An 18,742-nucleotide genomic window follows, 5' to 3' on the forward strand; every position below is an offset into this window, starting at 1 on the left:
GAAAAAGGCAATCAACTTAATATAAATGACATATCGAATATAACTAAACTATTCAACATGAATGAAAAACGGAGGATGGAATGTTACTCTGAGAAGAAGCAGAAAACATGTTGTTCAGATGGAGACAATGTTTGATGGAGTTACTTTGAAACGTTCTAATCATTCCAGAACAGCTTGAAGAAGGTGGTCAACGTCATACAAATGACATATCGAATATAACTAAACAATTTAACAAGATGCAAGAAATAGATAGAAAATGCAAGATTTCAGCAGGAGCACACGTTTAATGAAGCGCTTGTCCATGAATACAAGCTTTGCACGTCCTTGTTAGGGAAATGCCTTCAGCGCACAATTGTTATACGACTAAAAGTATGCTGGGAATCTTAACCCGATTCTTGCGTCCGTGTTAGGGAAACTGTGTGCTCGTTAGCTGTTGATTGTTGTACATACAGACTTTTTTATAAGCAAGTTTTCTCAGTTTATAACCAGATTATAGAACCATAATAACAACAAATCATTCCAACATTATTGCATTATATTTTAACTAACCTATTGTCAATGTTGAGACCTCCAAGACAGAGGCCGCGCGCACAAGATTGTGTGCGGGGACCATTCGCGACCGCCACCAATAATCTGGTGCGCGCACCAACACACCGTCACACCCGTTGCCATTTCGCCGTGCGTGTGTGTGTGTTTGCGCCACATTTGTGTACATTTTATAATATTATGGTGCTTACATAAAAGAGCGAGCAGAGCAGACTGTCCCGATCGAAGTAGGCTGCGCGGCGGGTCGGACGCAAATTTTTTGCTCCTGTCATTTCAATGGAGTTTGAATTTTTTTTCAAAGTTTGAAGCAAATGTAAAGTTTTCTTTAAATATATTTTGAACAGTTTGTGAATACACGAAAGTCTTGCCGAAACTATCTGCGTACCCGGTGAAAATGAAAGAAATTGTTTCGTCTGCGTCGGAAGTGGAAGTGAAAAATCCAACCGTGTTGGAGGAGCTGGCAGCTGATAGCCATCAAATTCTGACCTAAAGAGGTCTTGCGGGAGCTGGCCAATGTGCGAAACCTCTTGAGCTGAAGATCATCTCGAAGAAACGGTGGGAAATTACCTAGAAACCGACGACGGAGAGGCCGAACTCAAGAATGAATCCGTCAAGATACAAATTACGAAGCTCATCTGGTTACGAAGACTCTGTTGCTTGGTGAGACCTTTCCTTTTTAATACAGAAAACACGTTCATTTACACACACATATTGACAATTCATTGAAGACAACCACGCCAACCTTACTATATACGCGGTAGGGTGTTCCCTTGGTTGTTCGCTGTGAGTTGTGGATTGCCTGCTTCTCTAATGAAGGTTCGACTGAGGGGACATGCTTATTAATTTCTCGTCGCTCCATACCCTCAGTGACGTGATGGGGACAAGGGCGTCTATGCAAAGTGTCCCTACACCCGCTACAAATTTCCGGCGCTTGGGGAGGGAAGAGGGAAACTATTTTGATCTATGCGCCGGAATTTGTAGCATTAAAATTCGTGCAAAAAAACTTATGCACGTGGGTGTACAGATTACGGAGTAAAAGATGATCGAATTGTTCACCTAGCGCTCACATGTGTTCCAGGACCAAGTTGCCTGCGGGTATGGGGATCATACATACATACATACATACATAAAAGAGCGAGCAGAGCAGCGCCCCTTCTCGTCGCTTTGCCCCACCAACTTCGCCGTTGAAACCAACCAGACCGGACTTGTTTTCTTGCCTCGGTTTTTTTTTCTCTCGCTCCCCCCCAACTATGTGTGATGACCGTGTTCAGAGTCATCCAAATTCAACGACGACGACGACTGTTGATGTTGTTGTTCTGCGCTGCATTCGCGCGCGTCCGAATCTTTGGATGCTTGGGCTTTTTAGGGGGGGCTGTGGTGGACGCGCACAAGCCTCCCCGAAAAAAGCGCGCTCCAAGCCAAGAGGGGATGCTGCGTAGTGTTTGAAAATTTTCAAAGACTCACGCACAAAGAGGCTTGGTTTCGTCGAGGTCGTTGAAAGGATTTCAAGAGCATAGTTGTAATGCCAAGCGAGCACTAGTCGTGTGTCTAGTCTGGTTGTAATTGCTTTCGGAAAGACACTTCTTGCTCGACCGGTACCGCCGTGACGATGCAAAGTGCCAGATGTAGCGGCGCGATAACGAAGTTGTGCAACTTTTTGCTTTTCGAATGCGCCGCTACACGGTAAAATAACAACAAACATGGCAACACTCGGTGACGTTGAAAAATACCGGTTTAATCTTTCCTCCGTTTGCAAAACCGACGCTTCTTTTTCGTCGTCGTCAAACTGCACTCGCATCGCGGAGATATTCGAGGAACCGGGCGTAGCTTCCCGGTTTTGGCAAAAAAGAAAAACGCAAAACGCTCACACAAACACGGAGAAACTCGGTGAGGCTTATCGGCCGCGCGACTACGGATTGTTTGCGTGCAGCAGCTCGGGGTGGGTGCCACGACTGCGCATGTCCGCATTATCGATCGGTGTGCTACGCGCGCGAGATATACCAATAAAACAGATGTTTTCAGGCCAGCAAACACACGCAGACACGCGCGCACGTTTGCATTGTGTACATGTTGGCACCTTCCACCATCTCCTCCGGGAAACTTGCCTCGCTTTTCTCTTCCACTGTTATCGGCGCAAAAGTAGAACAAAGAACTTTTGATTGAGTATCTAATTTTTGTGTTTTTTTTTTCTCTTGATTCCTATCTCTTCCAGATCTATCTACGAAGGACAACTCGGTGAACGTTTTTGAGTGCATTGAAGAAAGAACTAGAAACTAAGGAAAAAAGCAGCATAAGATAATAGACAATTTCGTGTGTGAAACCCGTGTGTGCGTGTCAGATTGAAACCGAGATGAAAATGAGTCCCCGACGATGAAGCGCGGACGTACGGAAGAGATTCAGTTTGGGCAGCCCCCGCCGCGGGTTGGTGGGACTGCCCCACATCAGCGTATGATTACGACCACCATCCAGCCGCATAATGCTGGACCGACGATCCAGTACCAGATCGCGTCGTCGGCCGCGTCTCCGGTCAGCGTGGTTGGTGGCGGCAAGACGACCACGACCACGCCCGCCGATGTGGCGGCCAACCTAAGCCAACAGCAGGTCGTGCAATCGTCCCAGCAGGTTCCGCAGCAATCGCTAGCGCCGTCGCAACCGAGCAGTGTCCAGTACACGACGACCTGTAAGTATTTTCTTTCTCTTGACCTGAAGAGACTCGATTGACAATGTTGTTCTCCCCCCCCCACTCTCTGCAGCTTACACCACCGGAATCGCAGGCACGAACCTGGTCAAGACAACTGGCCATGCGCAACCGTCGGCACCGCAGCCGGCCCAGCAGATTCACGTCGTCAACACGACGAGCGGGCAGGTACGGGGTGGCAAGGTAACACCCAGCACGGGAGTACCCCAGGGAACTGTCGGGGCGGGCGGAGGAGGAGGCGCGAGTGTAGTCGGTGGAGGTGGCCAAGTGATAACCACCCTGGCGACGAATGTTATTTCGAATGCGCAGCCGCAACCGCCGCCGCCACCACCCCAAGGGCAGGCCCAGTTCCAGCGGCTCAAGGTCGAAGATGCGCTCAGCTATCTGGACCAGGTAAAGTTCCGGTTCGGCAACCAGCCCCAAGTGTACAACGATTTCCTCGACATTATGAAAGAGTTCAAATCTCAAAGCATCGACACGCCCGGCGTCATCCAGCGGGTGTCGAACCTCTTCAAGGGCCATCCGGAGCTGATCGTGGGCTTCAACACCTTTCTCCCGCCGGGGTACAAGATTGAGGTGCAAGCCAACGACCAGGGCTACGCCTTCCAGGTGTCCGTCTCAGTGCCATCGACCTCGGCCGGAACGGCGGTGGCACCGCAGCCGTCACCCCACAAGTACAGCACCATCTTCCAAGGTGGTGGCCAGATAGTTCAAACCGGAAATTCGGCCGTCAATTTAATGACCTACGGTCACTCGACCGGTTCGGTGCACACAACCACGATACAACCGGTCGGCCCGAGCGGTCCCGGCTCCAACGCCAACGCAACGAGTATTTCAACAATTCCTCAATCGCCGCAAAACTTTAGCCGCGATCGCGAACGCACCATCTCCGGCGGCAGCGGAGGACCAACTCTACCGGCGAACTCCGTCGGCGGGGGCACCACCACCGTCAACGCCGTCGCACCCGACTCGAGTGTCATTGCAAGTCAACAGCAGCAAAATCTCCATCGAATGATCTCCCAGCAAGTGATTCCTCATCCTCCACCCCAGCAGCAGCAGCAGCAGCAGCAACCCCAACAAGCTCCTCCCCAGCAACAGCAGCAAGCCCCGGCGGAACCACAGGGCGGCGGTGCGACCCCGAATCAACCAGTTGAATTTAACCATGCCATCACCTATGTAAACAAGATTAAAAATCGCTTCCACTCGCAACCGGAAAAGTACAAGCGTTTCCTCGAGATTCTGCACACCTACCAGAAAGAGCAGAAGATCTACAAGGAAGGTCCGCAGGGCGGTTGTAACGCCGGAGCGAAGCAGCTGACCGAGGCCGAGGTGTACACCCAGGTCGCGAAGCTGTTCGACAACCAGGAGGACCTGCTCCGTGAGTTTGGCCAGTTCCTGCCGGACGCCACCAGCCATGCACCGTCCTCGCTACACGCCGGCGGTGCCAACAAGAACCACACTTTGCATGAGCAGTCGTCGCAACCGCCGGTGCCACCGCAACCGCACAGCAAAAAGATGTCCGGAAGTGTGATGAACGCGAGTGGCGTGAAAGCCTTCAACAGTTCGCACGCGGCGAACCTGTCCCGGCTGCAGGAACGCGACTACGGCCAGAGTGAAAAGGACTTTGCGTCCGGTGGTCCAGGGGCTGGGAGTGGTCGGGGAAGTAACGCCGGAATCGAGAAGGAGCCCCGAAATCACGTGAGCAATCAAAAGTACGCGCACAACGCCGCAGCCATGCAGGGAAGTGGCCTCGGCGGAGGAAACGCCACGAAACGTTCGCCATCGTACCAGTCCGTAGCGCCGATGGGTGGCCACGGCATGCCGCCCCGGGAACGGGAAGGTCCACCCACGAAACGGTACAAACCCACCTGTCGGGACATTACGATCGCCGAAGCGTCCAAGTTTGGCACGTTGAACGATTACGCGTTCTTCGACAAGGTGCGGAAAGCGCTGCGAAGCCCGGACGTGTACGAAAACTTTTTGCGCTGCCTAACGCTGTTCAACCAGGAGATTGTGTCCAAGTCGGAGCTGCAAACGCTCGTTACGCCATTCCTGAGCCGGTTCCCCGATCTGCTCAAGTGGTTCCAGGACTTCCTCGGACCGCCGACGGCGACGACCGAGTGCGTCCCGTTGGCTTCGGCGCAACGGCAGGACCGGTCCCAGAGCGAGATTGCCACCGATATCGATTTGTCCACGTGCAAGCGGCTCGGCGCCAGCTACTGCGCCCTGCCCAAGTCGCACGAAAACGTGAAATGCTCCGGCCGGACGAGCCTCTGCAAGGACGTACTGAACGACACCTGGGTCTCGTTCCCGACGTGGGCCGAAGATTCCACCTTTGTCACGTCGCGAAAAACGCAGTACGAAGAGTTCATCTACCGGTGCGAGGACGAACGGTTCGAGCTAGACGTGGTGATAGAAACCAACAGCGCAACGATACGAGTGCTGGAGGGAGTGCAGAAGAAGCTCAGCCGGATGTCGCCGGACGAGGTGAGCCGGTTCCGGCTGGACGAGTGTCTCGGCGGAACGTCGCCGACGATCCACCAACGTGCGCTGCGGCGGATATACGGCGACAAGGCGGCGGACATTATCCAGGGATTGAAGAAGAACCCGGTGGTGGCGGTGCCCGTCGTGCTGCGGAGACTCAAGACCAAGGAGGAGGAGTGGCGCGAAGCGCAAAAGGTGGGTTGACTCGCTTTTTGACAGGGTTTGGCTTATTTTTGACGATTTCTAATTTTGCAGGGCTTCAACAAGCAGTGGCGCGAACAGAACGAAAAGTACTATCTCAAGTCGCTGGACCACCAGGGCATCAACTTCAAGCAGAACGACATCAAATCGCTTCGGTCGAAAAGTTTGTTCAACGAGATTGAAACACTTCTTGACGAGGTGAGTTACATGAAGGTAAACACGCGCGCGACAGCGCACTTGAACCCGACGGCGCGGACTCGATGATTACCTCGAACTCTTTGTTTATCTTTTGTAGCGCCACGAGCAGCACGAGGACGGCGTCACAAACCCGTTGATAAGCGGTCCGCATCTGGTGCTGCCGTACAAGGACAAGACGATACTGGACGACGCGGCGAACCTGTTGATTCACCACGTGAAGCGCCAGACGGGCATCCAGAAGCAGGAGAAGGCCCGCATCAAGCACATCCTGCGGCAGTTTGTGCCGGATCTGTTCTTTGCGCCGCGGCAGCAGCTCAGCGACGACGAGCGGGAAGAAGGTTTGTGGTTCTTTTCTAGCTTGACACTCGCAACGTGTGACTAATGTTGGTTTGCTTTTGCAGCGGAAGATAAGGACATGGACGTGGACGGGGACAACGAGGAAGAGAATAGATCTTCGAAGAACGGAAACAAGAACAACGGGAGCAACGGTTCGTCGACGAGCAGCAGCGGTGCGGCGAGTAGTAGTGCCGGCCAGGATGGGAAGGAGGCCGCGGCGGCGACTTCCTCAAGTACCGCGATAAAGGAAGAAACGGAGGGTGCGGCCAAGGCGACGACGACGACGACAAGTACAACGGAGGGAACTCCGGCGGCGGACGCCGCGAAGCGATCTTCGACAGAGGAAAGTGGCAAAGACAGTGCTTCCGAGGCAGCCGCCATCAAGACGGAGATCAAGCAGGAGAACGATCCGGATCAACCGGCGAGTAGTACGTCCGCGACGACACCGGCGGCAGGTTCTTCGCAACCAGCGAATCCCGCACTTCCAGCGCATGCAATTAGTAAACATTTGGTAAGTTTTGCGAAGATTTCGTTGTGCCATTCATGTGGCTAACACCTCGTTTCATTTCTTTTCAGGAGGAAGCGTACACGCTGTTCTTCACGAACAACAACTGGTATCTGTTCCTGCGGCTGCACGCGATCCTGTGCGAGCGGTTACGGACGATCTACGAGCGGGCGCAGATCATCGCGACGGAGGAGAAGGCCTACCAGAGCACGCGCACCAACAGCACGGCGACGGCCCTGCGACTGAAGCCCATGAGCGAAATCAAGGTGGAGGAGTTTTACGCCACCTTCCTGGACATGCTGAAGAACGTGCTGGACGGGAACATGGAGGCCGGCAACTACGAGGACTCGCTCCGGGAGATGTTTGGCATCCACGCGTACATTGCGTTCACGCTGGACAGGGTAAGGAAGCAACATTGTCAGAAATTTGAGCGTAGATTGTAATGAACACTTCTTTTTTCGGTAGGTTGTTCAAAACGCCGTCCGGCAGCTGCAGCACTGCGTTACGGAGCGGGGTGCGCTCGAGTGTGTCGAGCTGTTCCAGCTGGAGCAGCGCAAGGGCGGTGCCGGTGGTCTGTGTCGGACCGCGAACCGGCGCGTCAACAACGAGCTCGCGTACCAGCGGAAGGCCGAGGCGGCCCTCCAGGACGAGAACTGCTTCAAGGTGTACATTGTAAGTAGAGAAGACTGGGCAGTGAGCTGAGGGTGGCCACTAATGATCCGCAAAAAAAGTCGGGAATCTTAAACTCTTCAATTTTCTAATTTTATTTTTTTTTTCAATCTGAAATTTCTGAACTGTTAAATTTTTGTGGTGTTCATTTTGTATGCAAAACTACATTTGCCACTACCCTTTTTTTTACAAGAAACCGGACTTCGATTGACTTGAGGTCGCGTCCGCCATTTTATTTTTTTATTCTTAAATTAATAATTTCCTAAACATAAACTTATAATTTTTCATACTTTAAAAAAAAATTAGGGTTTTATTATTTTTTTTTATTCTAAGATATTTTAAGTTTTAAATTTCAAAAATGTAGTTTCTTTAGTCAGAAGTTTTTATATTAAATTATAAAATTTCAATCTTTTTTAGTTTTAGATTGGTAAAGTTTTAAATTAAAAAAATTTAAACCTCGAACTTTTATATTTTGAAGTTTTTAAATTCGGAAATTTGTAGATTGCAAATTCTTTAATACTTTTTTTCTTATTTTTTAAGTTTCAATTTAAAATGTTAAACTTTTTTCAAAGTTTAAAATTTTCAAAGCTTAAGATTAAAAAAAAAATAAGTCTATTTTTTTTTAGTTTTTGAATTATTAAATTTGTAGATTTTAATTTCTTAAATTCTTAAATTCTTGTTTTTTTTTATTTTAATTTATAATAGATTCAAAAATTGTGTCACATTTTTGTTTAGAAACCCATTTTTTTGAAAGATTATTCTGAAACTTCTTGAATGAGTGTGAAATTTAGACGAGGACTTCGGACAATCGTGTAAATCGTTTTCCAATTCCTGATTTATTTGAATTAATATTACAATTCTAGAGTCCTTTTTATAAAAGTTTTTTATAAACTTATAAAACACAACAGTCTTAAAAAAAATCGTTAATTTTATTTTTTTTTTAACATTTGAGTTTATAAATTTTATTTTTTTTTTATTTTACAGTTTTGCGAGTTTTGTTATATTTTTTTTATAAATTTAGGACCTTTTTTTAAAAAAAAGTCTAGATTGCTTTTTTTAAATTTCTAAATATCGGATTTAGTTTTTTTAATTCTCTTTTTTTATTTCTTTATTTATATTTTTTATTTTCTAAATGTCTGAAATTTTAAATTTATTTCATTCAACACTTTTGTTTTTTCAAAAATATTTAAAAAAATTTTAAACAGTCCAGACTCGATTATCCGAAGTTCGATTATTCGATGGTTTGTATGGGACTTCGAATAATAGAATCATGAAACAAAAAGTTTTTGATTTTTATTTTCTAACTTTAGTCAAATTTGAATGATTGATTGCCTGTAAAATTAAAAAAAATGTATTTTTCATCATCGCATTTTGTCTGCCATCCTGGATTTAAAAATTCTGAATCACTATAGAGTTGTTTAAGGGTCATACAAAGTTCAACAATCAAAAATAAGACAACGAAAAAATAATGTTTTTCGTTATTCGATTATCCAAAGTGAAATTTTGCCAAGACCTTCGGATAATCGAGTCTGGACTGTAGACTTTGTTTACGTTTTGAAAATATGAAAAAAATATTTAAATTGCAAAAAAAAAATCAAAATTTTTTGGTTTAATTAATTACAAATTTGTAAAAGGAATTTGTCTCTTCAAACTTTTCGCATAAAATTAATGTTAAAAAATAAAGTTTTAAGGAGCTATTAGACTATGGCAAACAAACTCGCATTTTTTTGTTTGCAAGCTTGTTTGCGGCAAACAAAGCCAAATGTATGCAGGCTAACGTTTCTGCAAACAAATGCAAACTGTCAAAAAGTTTGTTTGTTGCCATAGTCTTATCAAACTGGATTTTCCATTGAAATGTTGAATGTTTATTAAAATTGTTAATAGTTTGATTTTTTAGGTATTGTTTTAAAAAGTTTTTTGAAAAGAGTTTTTGGCTTAAATTTTTTTTAATAAGAAATGTTGGAAAAAAGTCGCGAATTTCAAAATGGGATTTGAATGGTCACCCTGGAAGAGGCTCTTTGAGTGAATCTCCACTAATATCTAACTCTTTCAACAGTACAAAATCGACTGCCGGGTGACGATCGAGCTGCTCGAGACGGACACCGAGGACACGGCGCAGAACTTTGCCAGCGCGCAACAGTTTAGCAACTACGTGGACCGGCTATCGAACCCGGCGGCCACCGGCACGGGCAGTGAAAGTGGGGCCAGCACGGCAGGCGGCGGCGGAGGAACCGTCCCAGGTTCCACCACCACCACAGCCGGCCCGAACGCCGCCAACAGCGCCACCAGCGTGGAAATAAAAACCGAGAAACCGGACGAAGAAACGGTAAGTAGCGCTGGTTAGAGTGTGACAGAGCAAGCAAGCAAGCAGGCAGATTATTCCGCGTTTGTCGCAAAACCCCGCCGGAACATGCGCCGTCAACCCCCTTTTTTTGGTTTTCATCTTGTTTTTTTTTTAGTATTTCTCTGATTGGTTCCTACTTTGTCTCTAATCACCCTGAGTTTGTGATTCCGTTGTTTTTTTTTCGTTTCACTCAAAATTTAATCCGTTTCCCTCTTTATTTGTGTTACGAATTTCCTTGATTTTACTCTCCTTTTACGGATCGTCGCAAAACCTTCCGCGCGCTCACAGCCAAAAACATAATCCACTAATTTGAGCTTTTCTCTTCACATCGATCTTTTTTTTTTCTCCGTGCCAGGTCAAACAAGAATGAATGAATGAAAATCACTCACACACAAACAAACAAACAAACACAGAAATAAGACAAATGTATTTAAATTTACCTAGCAGACAAAAAACGAGCAAGCAAGCATTAGCGAAACACACTAAAAAGTGATGATAACTGGCAATTTCCCCCTTCCAACTAGAAACAAACAGCAAAAAAAGCGAGAAATTGATAAAACAAAAGTTGTAAATAAGTCCACAGTCTTGAACGAACTCTCGTGTAGCAACAACGCGCGCAACACACAATTACAGAAGGAAGCCACCCCACAAAAATTGAGCGAGGGCGCGCGCGCTCGTGTGCGCGATCAACAATCCACTCCAGACCATTACAACCGCGCGCAAGTAATTACTTGTCGATACTAACAGCTGAGAGGGAAGAGATCGCCGCGCGTAATTCAGCAACAACAAAAAAAAAAACGGAAGAAAATAACGTAATCGTAATCGTGCGGTCGCGTGAAGGTTTTTTTTTTTGTTGCTCTCGCAGTTTTGTTTCGCCTTTTTTTTTCGTTTAGTTTTTTTTATTAAGTGGAAAAAAGTGAGGAAAGAATGAGTTGGACGAGGGCGCCTTCGGCGCGAGGAGGGTGTGTGGATATTGTGGATTTTACTACTTTTGCTAGCAGAGCGAGCGAGCGATTCTTGAAAGTTGTGTCAATTTTTGCATGAGGATGAAAGTTGTTCGTTCCAGTTGTGATGAAGGTGGGAAGGACGAAGGAGAGGTTCGCAAATGTTCCTTAAACGAAATTTGAGTGTTGTGTTGGTTTTTTTTTGCGATAAGGGGAGGAAGATAAATTGCACAGTTTGTTCAGTTTCTTTTTTAAGCGTGTCATAACAGTTTCTATGAGATTGTGAAATAAAATAGCATTTGTACATAAAACAGTGGATGATGTTGAGTAAAAAGTGAAGTTTTTAATTTAATTTATTGAACGATCCAACGATGTTGAAGAGTGATCTGGGTGGAAGGATAAAGTGGGGTTTTGGACAAGATATTTTAAAAAAAAATCCAGTGATATTATATTAAATTTTTCAACTACAACAAAACAGTCTAAACTAATACGTGCAAAATATCTACTAACAATAATAAAACGAATTCATTTCAAACCAACAAAAAAAGAATTGAAATTGATTACACCAAACCCTAATTTCAATGGAGCACTTCCATTCGAGCAGTTTTTGCTTTTTTCTACAATGTATTTCTTATGGAGCGAACTGTCAAAAACTGCTCGACTGCGGGTGATCCATTAAAACAACCTTTCCTGATTTGAGAATTTATTTGCTTTTTTTAATCAATTAACAATTAAATTTCAAATCGAAAAGAGACCTTACAGAAACATTGATAACCGGGCCATTTTTAGTTATTTAAGATTAATTTTTTTGGAAAAGATTATTTTTATGACCTAATGGGAGTTCTGCGACCTCATTTTAGTCAAATTTGAATATTTGATTCCCTTTTAAATAAAATAAATGCACTGAAAAAATCGCCAACCTGGATTTATTTTTTTTAATCATTTTAAAGTAGTTTATGGGTCAAACAATATTTTCGTGATTTCATTATCCGATGTAACATTTTCATACGAGGCCTTCGGATAATCGAGTCTGGACTGTGTTGAGAAAATTATTTTGGTAGAGCTATATTTTGGTAGAGCTATGTACGAAGCTCTGAAGGAATGCGGTCAAGAAAAGTTGCACTATCTTTTCATAAATCTCTAAACTCTCAAATTCCTAAATTTTAATTTCTCTAAATTCTTCAATTCTAGATTAAATTTTCAAAACAACCTATCCGTCATGGGTTTCCAGGACCTTTTGAAAATTTAATCCAGAATTCTCAAAAATCTTGGATTTTTTTCAGTTTTTAATTTTTAACATTTTTTTAATTTTAATTAAACAAAAAAATCTTTTTTCGATTTTTAAAAATTTCACTGTTTTTTTTGCATTTCCGGATTTGTAAATTTTACAAATTAAATATTTTTTTACTGCATGATTTTGTTTGCATTTTTATTTATTTTTTTCAAATCTTTAAACTTTTTTTTTATTTCTAGATTCTTAAATTATTTAATTAGTTTAAAAGTTATAAAATTATGTTTTTTTATGTCCGTGCACAATTTTAAATTTCTTAATTTCCTGAATTTTCTAAATTTTAAATTTTCTGATTTTTTTAGTTTTTGAATACAGAGAAACCTTTTTTTACGCGGTGGCGTTACGCTTTTTCCTTTAAAAAAATCTTTTCGTTCCCTCCCCCAGGACGTATCTTCCGAGTTTCATTTTATATGGAATTTTGTGTTCCTTCCGAGTTCCGTACTAGCCTTAATAACCCTCTATGACCATTGTTTTCGAAAGTTTTTATTTTTCTCGTGTTCAGGAAGTCATTTTGAGCAACTTTTGTTCTACGAAAAACTTAACTTCTCTTGCTGTATGTTTTTCTTGTTTCATTTTTAGTATTTTAATTTGCATTTATATTGTTCAGTTTATGTTTGTTTTTAGTAGTATTTGGCCTATTCTACCACCTCCTTTCATTACATTTTGCCTATCTAATTTTTCATGTTCTTAACATTAAAATTGTAAAAAAAAAAATGCATAGAGGCATAGTCTGGGACACTAGAAAAATTACTGCATACTTTTTTTACATAAAATATAGGAAATGGTAGTAAAAAAACAAAGCCAAAGTTGACTCCTAAAAAAAATATATTTTTAAAAACATTGGCAAAGTTACATTAAACAAGTAAAACTTCCAACCCATAAATGTTCGAAAATGTTAAGAGTTCTTCCTTCCAATGTTTTTTAAAGGTCAAAAATTGGTTAAAAAATTGATTTTTGGTGATTTTTTTTAAATCGAAACCTGTCTAAAGGCGGGGTTGGGTTGTAGAGGACAATCAACCATTCAAATTTGACAAAAAAGCAGAACTCAAACTGTCAAAAGTGAAAAAAAATATAGAAAAGCTGTCCATGATTCGTTTTTTCCGTAGCTACTTCACTGTAATAAACCTTATGATAATCGTTTGTGGTTTGGTTGAGCGTTTTAGCAGAATGCATTACTGTGAATACAAAGAGAGTATTCTTTATGATAATCGATTTTAGACTGTTGCACAATTTATGCACTTATCAATATATTTTAAAAAAATTTAGCAAGTTTGTATTCCACTTTTATCAACGGCTCAATTGTATAACTATTAAAATATGCAATGTTTTAAAAGGTTTTAAAAATGCTTAAAATGCGCTTCCCAAACTTCTTGAAGTACCCAAAATGCATGAAATCGGCCACCAGAAAAAATCTTCCCTAACACGGACGGGAACTTCAACAACCTTAAATGAATATTTTTTTTTATGTTGACTTTTACCAAGCACATAAATCTGACATGGAGTACGTTATTTAACGATATTACATCATACATTTTCTTCCCTTTATTAAACTTTAATGGATTCTGTTTTGCAACATTGGTTGGCCAAGGATTCCCAGAAAAAGTTGTTTCCTTTCTATTTTTGCTTTGTTTATTATTGATTTTGTTTCAATTGTTTTCCATTCTAAATTAGACTTTTTTTCAAATTATCTTGTCTGAACACGATCCACTTTACCCAGTTTCTCACAACTAGTAGCTCAACATTGATGCCAATTTGCAGAACACGTTGGACGGAACACCGAGCAAGCAGTTTGCTCATTTTATTAAGCAGGTAGTGGACTATGACAAACAAGCTATCAAATCTTGAGTTTTTTTTAAAAAAGGTGCTTTTTGGGTGTTTTTTTGATACCCCTGACTCAAGGCAGTTCCAAAAAACACTCAAAAAGCAAAAACTAAAAATTTGGTTTATTGGACCTTTTCAAAAAAAAAAAAAAAAAACTCCAGAAATATGAAAAAGTGCGAGTTTGTTTGTTTGTCATAGTCTAATACCTGCTTTAGTGACATAAATGTTGTTATTTGAACATTCCTTGTACATACCAAAACAAAACAAAAAGTAATCGTTTCATTTCATTGAATCGTTAAAGAAAATCATAAGCAAATAATAAGGCAAACTAACTATTACTTCTAGCACTACTAGCAGGTATTGAAAATACTTGCAAGCAGTTTAATAATAGAATAGATTGATATTTATAACCGGACAGCAATTTCATGTTTCTAGACGTGTATTAGACAAACAAAAACTCACAAAACTAAAAAAAAGGCAAAATTCTCGACGTGAGCAAAAGAAAAACGAAGCAAAAAAAAAACAAAACACTATTTATGAAATTCTCAACCCACAGCAAGCAAAAACAAAAGAAAACATGTAAACTGTAATTATATTAGAGCAAAACAAAACCCGTTTTTAAAACAAATAAAGATGAAAAATTTGACAAATCGGAACAGCTGCCGCCGTGCAACGGACTTTTTTTTATTCACATTTAATTTCACACTAAACACACAAGAAGAGAGAAAGAGAAGGCTTTATACGAAAAAATAAACACGCAAAGCAAATCAGGAGGAAGTCACATTCTAAAAGGCTAAGCAGTAGGTATGGTTTAGATTATTTCGTTCATTTTAATACTAAATTTTCTACATGCTGTTTATGATTTTCGAGAGTTAAATTAAAGGTGTTGTTCAGGTTGCTCGGGGAATACCTTTTTCCTTCCAAGTATTTTTGTCTCTATGTCAACGTTTCCTGTTTTTTACTTTTGAAATTTTAATTTTTAGTTTACGTACGTTATTTTAGTCTTTTTTTTTCTTGTGACTTGTTTTTAGCTCAACTCATCAAAAGTGCTGCTGAATTGAGCTGAAGGCAGTTTAGTTTGATTATTTTTTCTGTAGGCGATTTTCGAGCGCATTTGATTATTCGTGTCCTATTTCTTTCTGAACGGTGTTTTTTGTTGTCGATAGAGAGGAGCCGCAGTGCATTTAGCTTAAGGTTTGACCTGGTACCTGGAAAAGAATAACAATAATAATAGCTGGAACGTGTCGTGCAAAGTCGTTCGAACCGAACTGCGGAAAATGTTACGATAAATAGTTTTTTAAAACGATGTTTACGCCATGTCATTATGTTTTTGCTTCTTCTGAGTAGGATTTTATGTTTTTCTTTTTCTTTTTTAAATTGGCATGATTTCCTTTTTTATTACCGTTTTCATTTGCATGTCACTTTTCCGTACTTTTTTTTAAGCTCAATGTCTCGTGCGATTTCAACGAAGCCATTCCTAACACAACTCTTCCCTCAACCATTGCAGCCCACCACCGGTGGACCACGGAAAGCCCTGTTCCTTCAGCGCAACATGCGCCGATGTAAAACGGGCTGTCCATCGCCGTCGCCCCCACCGGAAAAGACAACCTCCGTGGCAGCTACGACGACAACGACGACCGCAACCACCACGGCCAAGTCGGCGGTCAAGAAGGAATCCGCGGCGGTGACCCCGGCGGAAAAGAGCAAAACGCCACTGGCCAAGGTCGCCGACGTAAGTCCGCCCGTCGTCAACAACAACAACATCAGCGGCAGCAAAAAGGACGTCGACGGCGGCGTTACGACGGCACCACCCCATCCTCCCCCCGTGGTGTGGAACAGCACGGGCAAGGTCAAAACGCCGCCGGAGCGGCTACCGAGCAGCAACGGGGACCAGAACTACTTTGTCGACGACCGGGAGCAGTTCCGGTTGAACGTCAACAACTACAAGATTTGCTACGTCCTGAACAAGGACCACATCTTCTACAAGCGCAAGTCGCTGCTGCGGGCCAAGGAGGTAAGTTGATCAGCGAAACCGCTTTAGTCCAACCCCTAACCAATCCCCCACTCTTCCTTTCAGACCCACCCCAAGGTGACGCAGGAGATGCACGCCCGGTTCGAGGGGGTCGTCCAGCGGTGGCTCGATCGGCACGTGACGGACGCGCAGCGCGCCGACTGCAAAGACTGGCTGATGGGCGTCAACTCGGATCTGCCCAAGGGGCTGGCCACGGTCGTGAAGCGGAACAATGACGTGGCGCGGACGCCGTACATGACGTACAGCCGGTACCGGGTGGAGAAGGTCGCGCCGGATCATCACCTGAGCTAGGGTTGATTGGGCGTGGAGGGACACTCTGCGGGAGAGAGAGAAAGTATTAAGCGTAGAAAGAGTGAGGAATGCTTTGTTAAGAAAGCAGCGCCTGTAATTAATAATGGTTGAAAACATTTTTTTTTTCATTTTTGTGTTTTAAAAACCGTTTTACGTCAAATCCTTTTTATAAAATTGATTATTCGATAAGCAGAGTTTTTAATTGCTTGGATAGTAGAAAAAAGAGAGTAAGTTGTAAGCAGACAAACATGTGTACAATGGAGTAATTTATAAAACACACAATTCAAACCGTTGAATAAAAAATACTACAACTGTGTTGGGTGAAACCTGCAGCGAGTTGTTGTTAAATTCGCTCGTTGAATCGATTTATTTAAAACTAACGATTGCACGTTAAATAAGTGCATCCAGGATTAAGCAAAACAAACACACACAAATTCACACCTAGAATGCGTAGTTTATTTAATTAAGGCACACACACAAACCAGCGTCCGCAAGTTAAATGATCCGTAAGGTTGTGTAGACATAAGCAGCATCCCCCCCACTCGAAACGGAAGAACGACAGCAAGTCGTAAATCTCATTTTTTCTGTTTACATCAAAAACCGTTAATTATTCCTTGGCAGAGCTCTAGCGTTAAAAGAAAGATTTAAAATTTAGGAGGTAAGTAAAAAAACGCAAGCGACAGAAAATATCGATAAAACAGCAGCAGCAGCAAACAAAAATCGTTCAAATGCAGTTAGTGAGACACAGACACACAAAAAAGTTGAACTATTTTCCACTGTGAATACAAGCATTACAGAAAATAAGTATATTTAAAAACATAAAAGAGAAAGCAGAGAGAATCCGCAAAATGTCAATAAAATGTAAAGTTATTTGAAAAAAAAAAACGCATAATAATCTATTCAAGTCTTCGAAATGTTCAATCGATTAGTTGCCAGTGGAGTTTATCAGTTGAGCAATTCCCAATTCAATTCTGAATACTCGTTGTGTCAATATCGAAGGTACCATTGAGAAAGGGAGGTTTCAACTGGGTTGGAAACTTGAAAAAAATCTCAAAAATGATCAAAACTAGCCGAGGGTGCTGATCTTCTTGTTTTAGCTGTCACTCGCAATTTTAAAGGGCTAATGTCAAGTTTGGTCACAAGGAATTCTATTTGAATTAAAACAATTCAAAAATTTAAGAAACAAAAAAAATTACAATTCAAAAAACTTGAATTCCTTAATTCTTAAATAATATTAAATTCTTAAAATACTACATTTCTTTAATACGTTAGTTTATAACTGCTTAAATTATAAAATTATAGAAGGATTTCGCTTCGCTAGGGACGGTGATTTTAGCGGATTGCAGCCAGGATTTTCGCCATGTGATGTGATGATTGTCTAAGCCCAAGTTGCCTAGGAATCGATAATTGGGAATAGAATCAATTCCACCTGAACTAGATTCTCACCACCATTGCTGGCCGCTCCCATCTCCACCGCGCACCAGGGACAAGGAAAGGGATTTGGAAGACGAGAAGTGTTGATGCTACACTTTTTTCAGAGTATCAAGGGAAAATCTCCACGGTATTCTCAAGTAAGTTTCGCTTGGAGTTGGACGGTTTTTGGGAAGGTGTAAGGTCTGATGAGCCACCCTAGGCGAGTGGTAACGACAATTTTTGCATTGTTGTTCGCATTCTTCGTGTGTTCTCATTTCTAAGGGGAAAACTTTCAATTCTGCTCATCTTTTATTGGATGAATTCTATCAGTCGCCCAGGCTATTTTTAGCGAGGGATTTTTAGATTCAATTTCAACTGCGCTTGCAATCTTGTTTGAGTTCTGATATTCAACTTGCATTCAATTTGATTCTTTGTCCGATTCTTGGATTCAACTATATCAGTCTCAGTCCTCCTCAAACTACCAATTGAAAGCATATTGCTTGCCAATCCTAAGAACAGGGGAACGAACCCCGCCGTGAGCTTTTCATGTTTTACATTTAATTCAACTTTTAAGGTGAAGCCGTTGATCATTTGCGAAGAAAATTGATCATCACTATAAAATATTCTGTATTAAATTCAATTGACCGAATTTCAGCACCAAAAGGAATCAGCATGTGCATGTGCCGGTTGTTGCCTTCTTGAAGCCACTTTAAGATTTTTTTTTATCTAATTCAATTGTGCTTCAAAATTTATATAATTTTGTGGCACAGTCATTGACGTCCTAGTTGGCAATCATTGATTAATGACGATTTCCATAACTTAACAAGGAATGGGATAATCGTTACCAGAAGGAATCAGCATGTGTAGGGCACTAGTCTAAACAACTTGTTGAAGGAATTTCGTCAAAATATTGAAAGCGATGCAAAATTTATATCTTTGAAGGAAAAATCATGACAATGATGGAAGTCT

At 42.3% G+C, this 18,742-nt stretch overlaps 1 protein-coding gene across 8 annotated transcripts in view; it reads left to right on the forward strand.

The window, feature by feature from the left end:
• LOC120412678 (paired amphipathic helix protein Sin3a) overlaps nt 1–17,245 on the forward strand; it is a 31,038-nt gene extending 13,793 nt beyond the window's left edge. For 5 of the 8 annotated variants that reach the window (XM_039573245.2, XM_039573246.2, XM_039573247.2 and 2 more), the window contains exons 2-11: nt 2,759–3,226; nt 3,300–5,923; nt 5,984–6,142; nt 6,225–6,465; nt 6,529–6,974; nt 7,040–7,369; nt 7,434–7,640; nt 9,694–9,963; nt 15,545–16,051; nt 16,115–17,245. In XM_039573245.2, coding sequence (XP_039429179.1) covers nt 2,917–3,226; nt 3,300–5,923; nt 5,984–6,142; nt 6,225–6,465; nt 6,529–6,974; nt 7,040–7,369; nt 7,434–7,640; nt 9,694–9,963; nt 15,545–16,051; nt 16,115–16,360 — 5,340 coding nt within the window. In that variant the 5' untranslated portion in view covers nt 2,759–2,916 and the 3' untranslated portion in view covers nt 16,361–17,245. Of the gene's footprint in view, nt 1–2,758; nt 3,227–3,299; nt 5,924–5,983; nt 6,143–6,224; nt 6,466–6,528; nt 6,975–7,039; nt 7,370–7,433; nt 7,641–9,693; nt 9,964–10,336; nt 10,471–15,480; nt 16,052–16,114 lie in introns of those variants that run through there. The other 3 variants (XM_052708304.1, XM_052708305.1, XM_052708306.1) reach the window with 3 other exon arrangements.
• Nucleotides 17,246–18,742: the final 1,497 nt, after the last annotated feature.

The sequence above is a fragment of the Culex pipiens genome, chromosome 2 (genome assembly GCF_016801865.2).
Source record: "Culex pipiens pallens isolate TS chromosome 2, TS_CPP_V2, whole genome shotgun sequence".
NCBI lineage: Eukaryota > Metazoa > Arthropoda > Insecta > Diptera > Culicidae > Culex > Culex pipiens.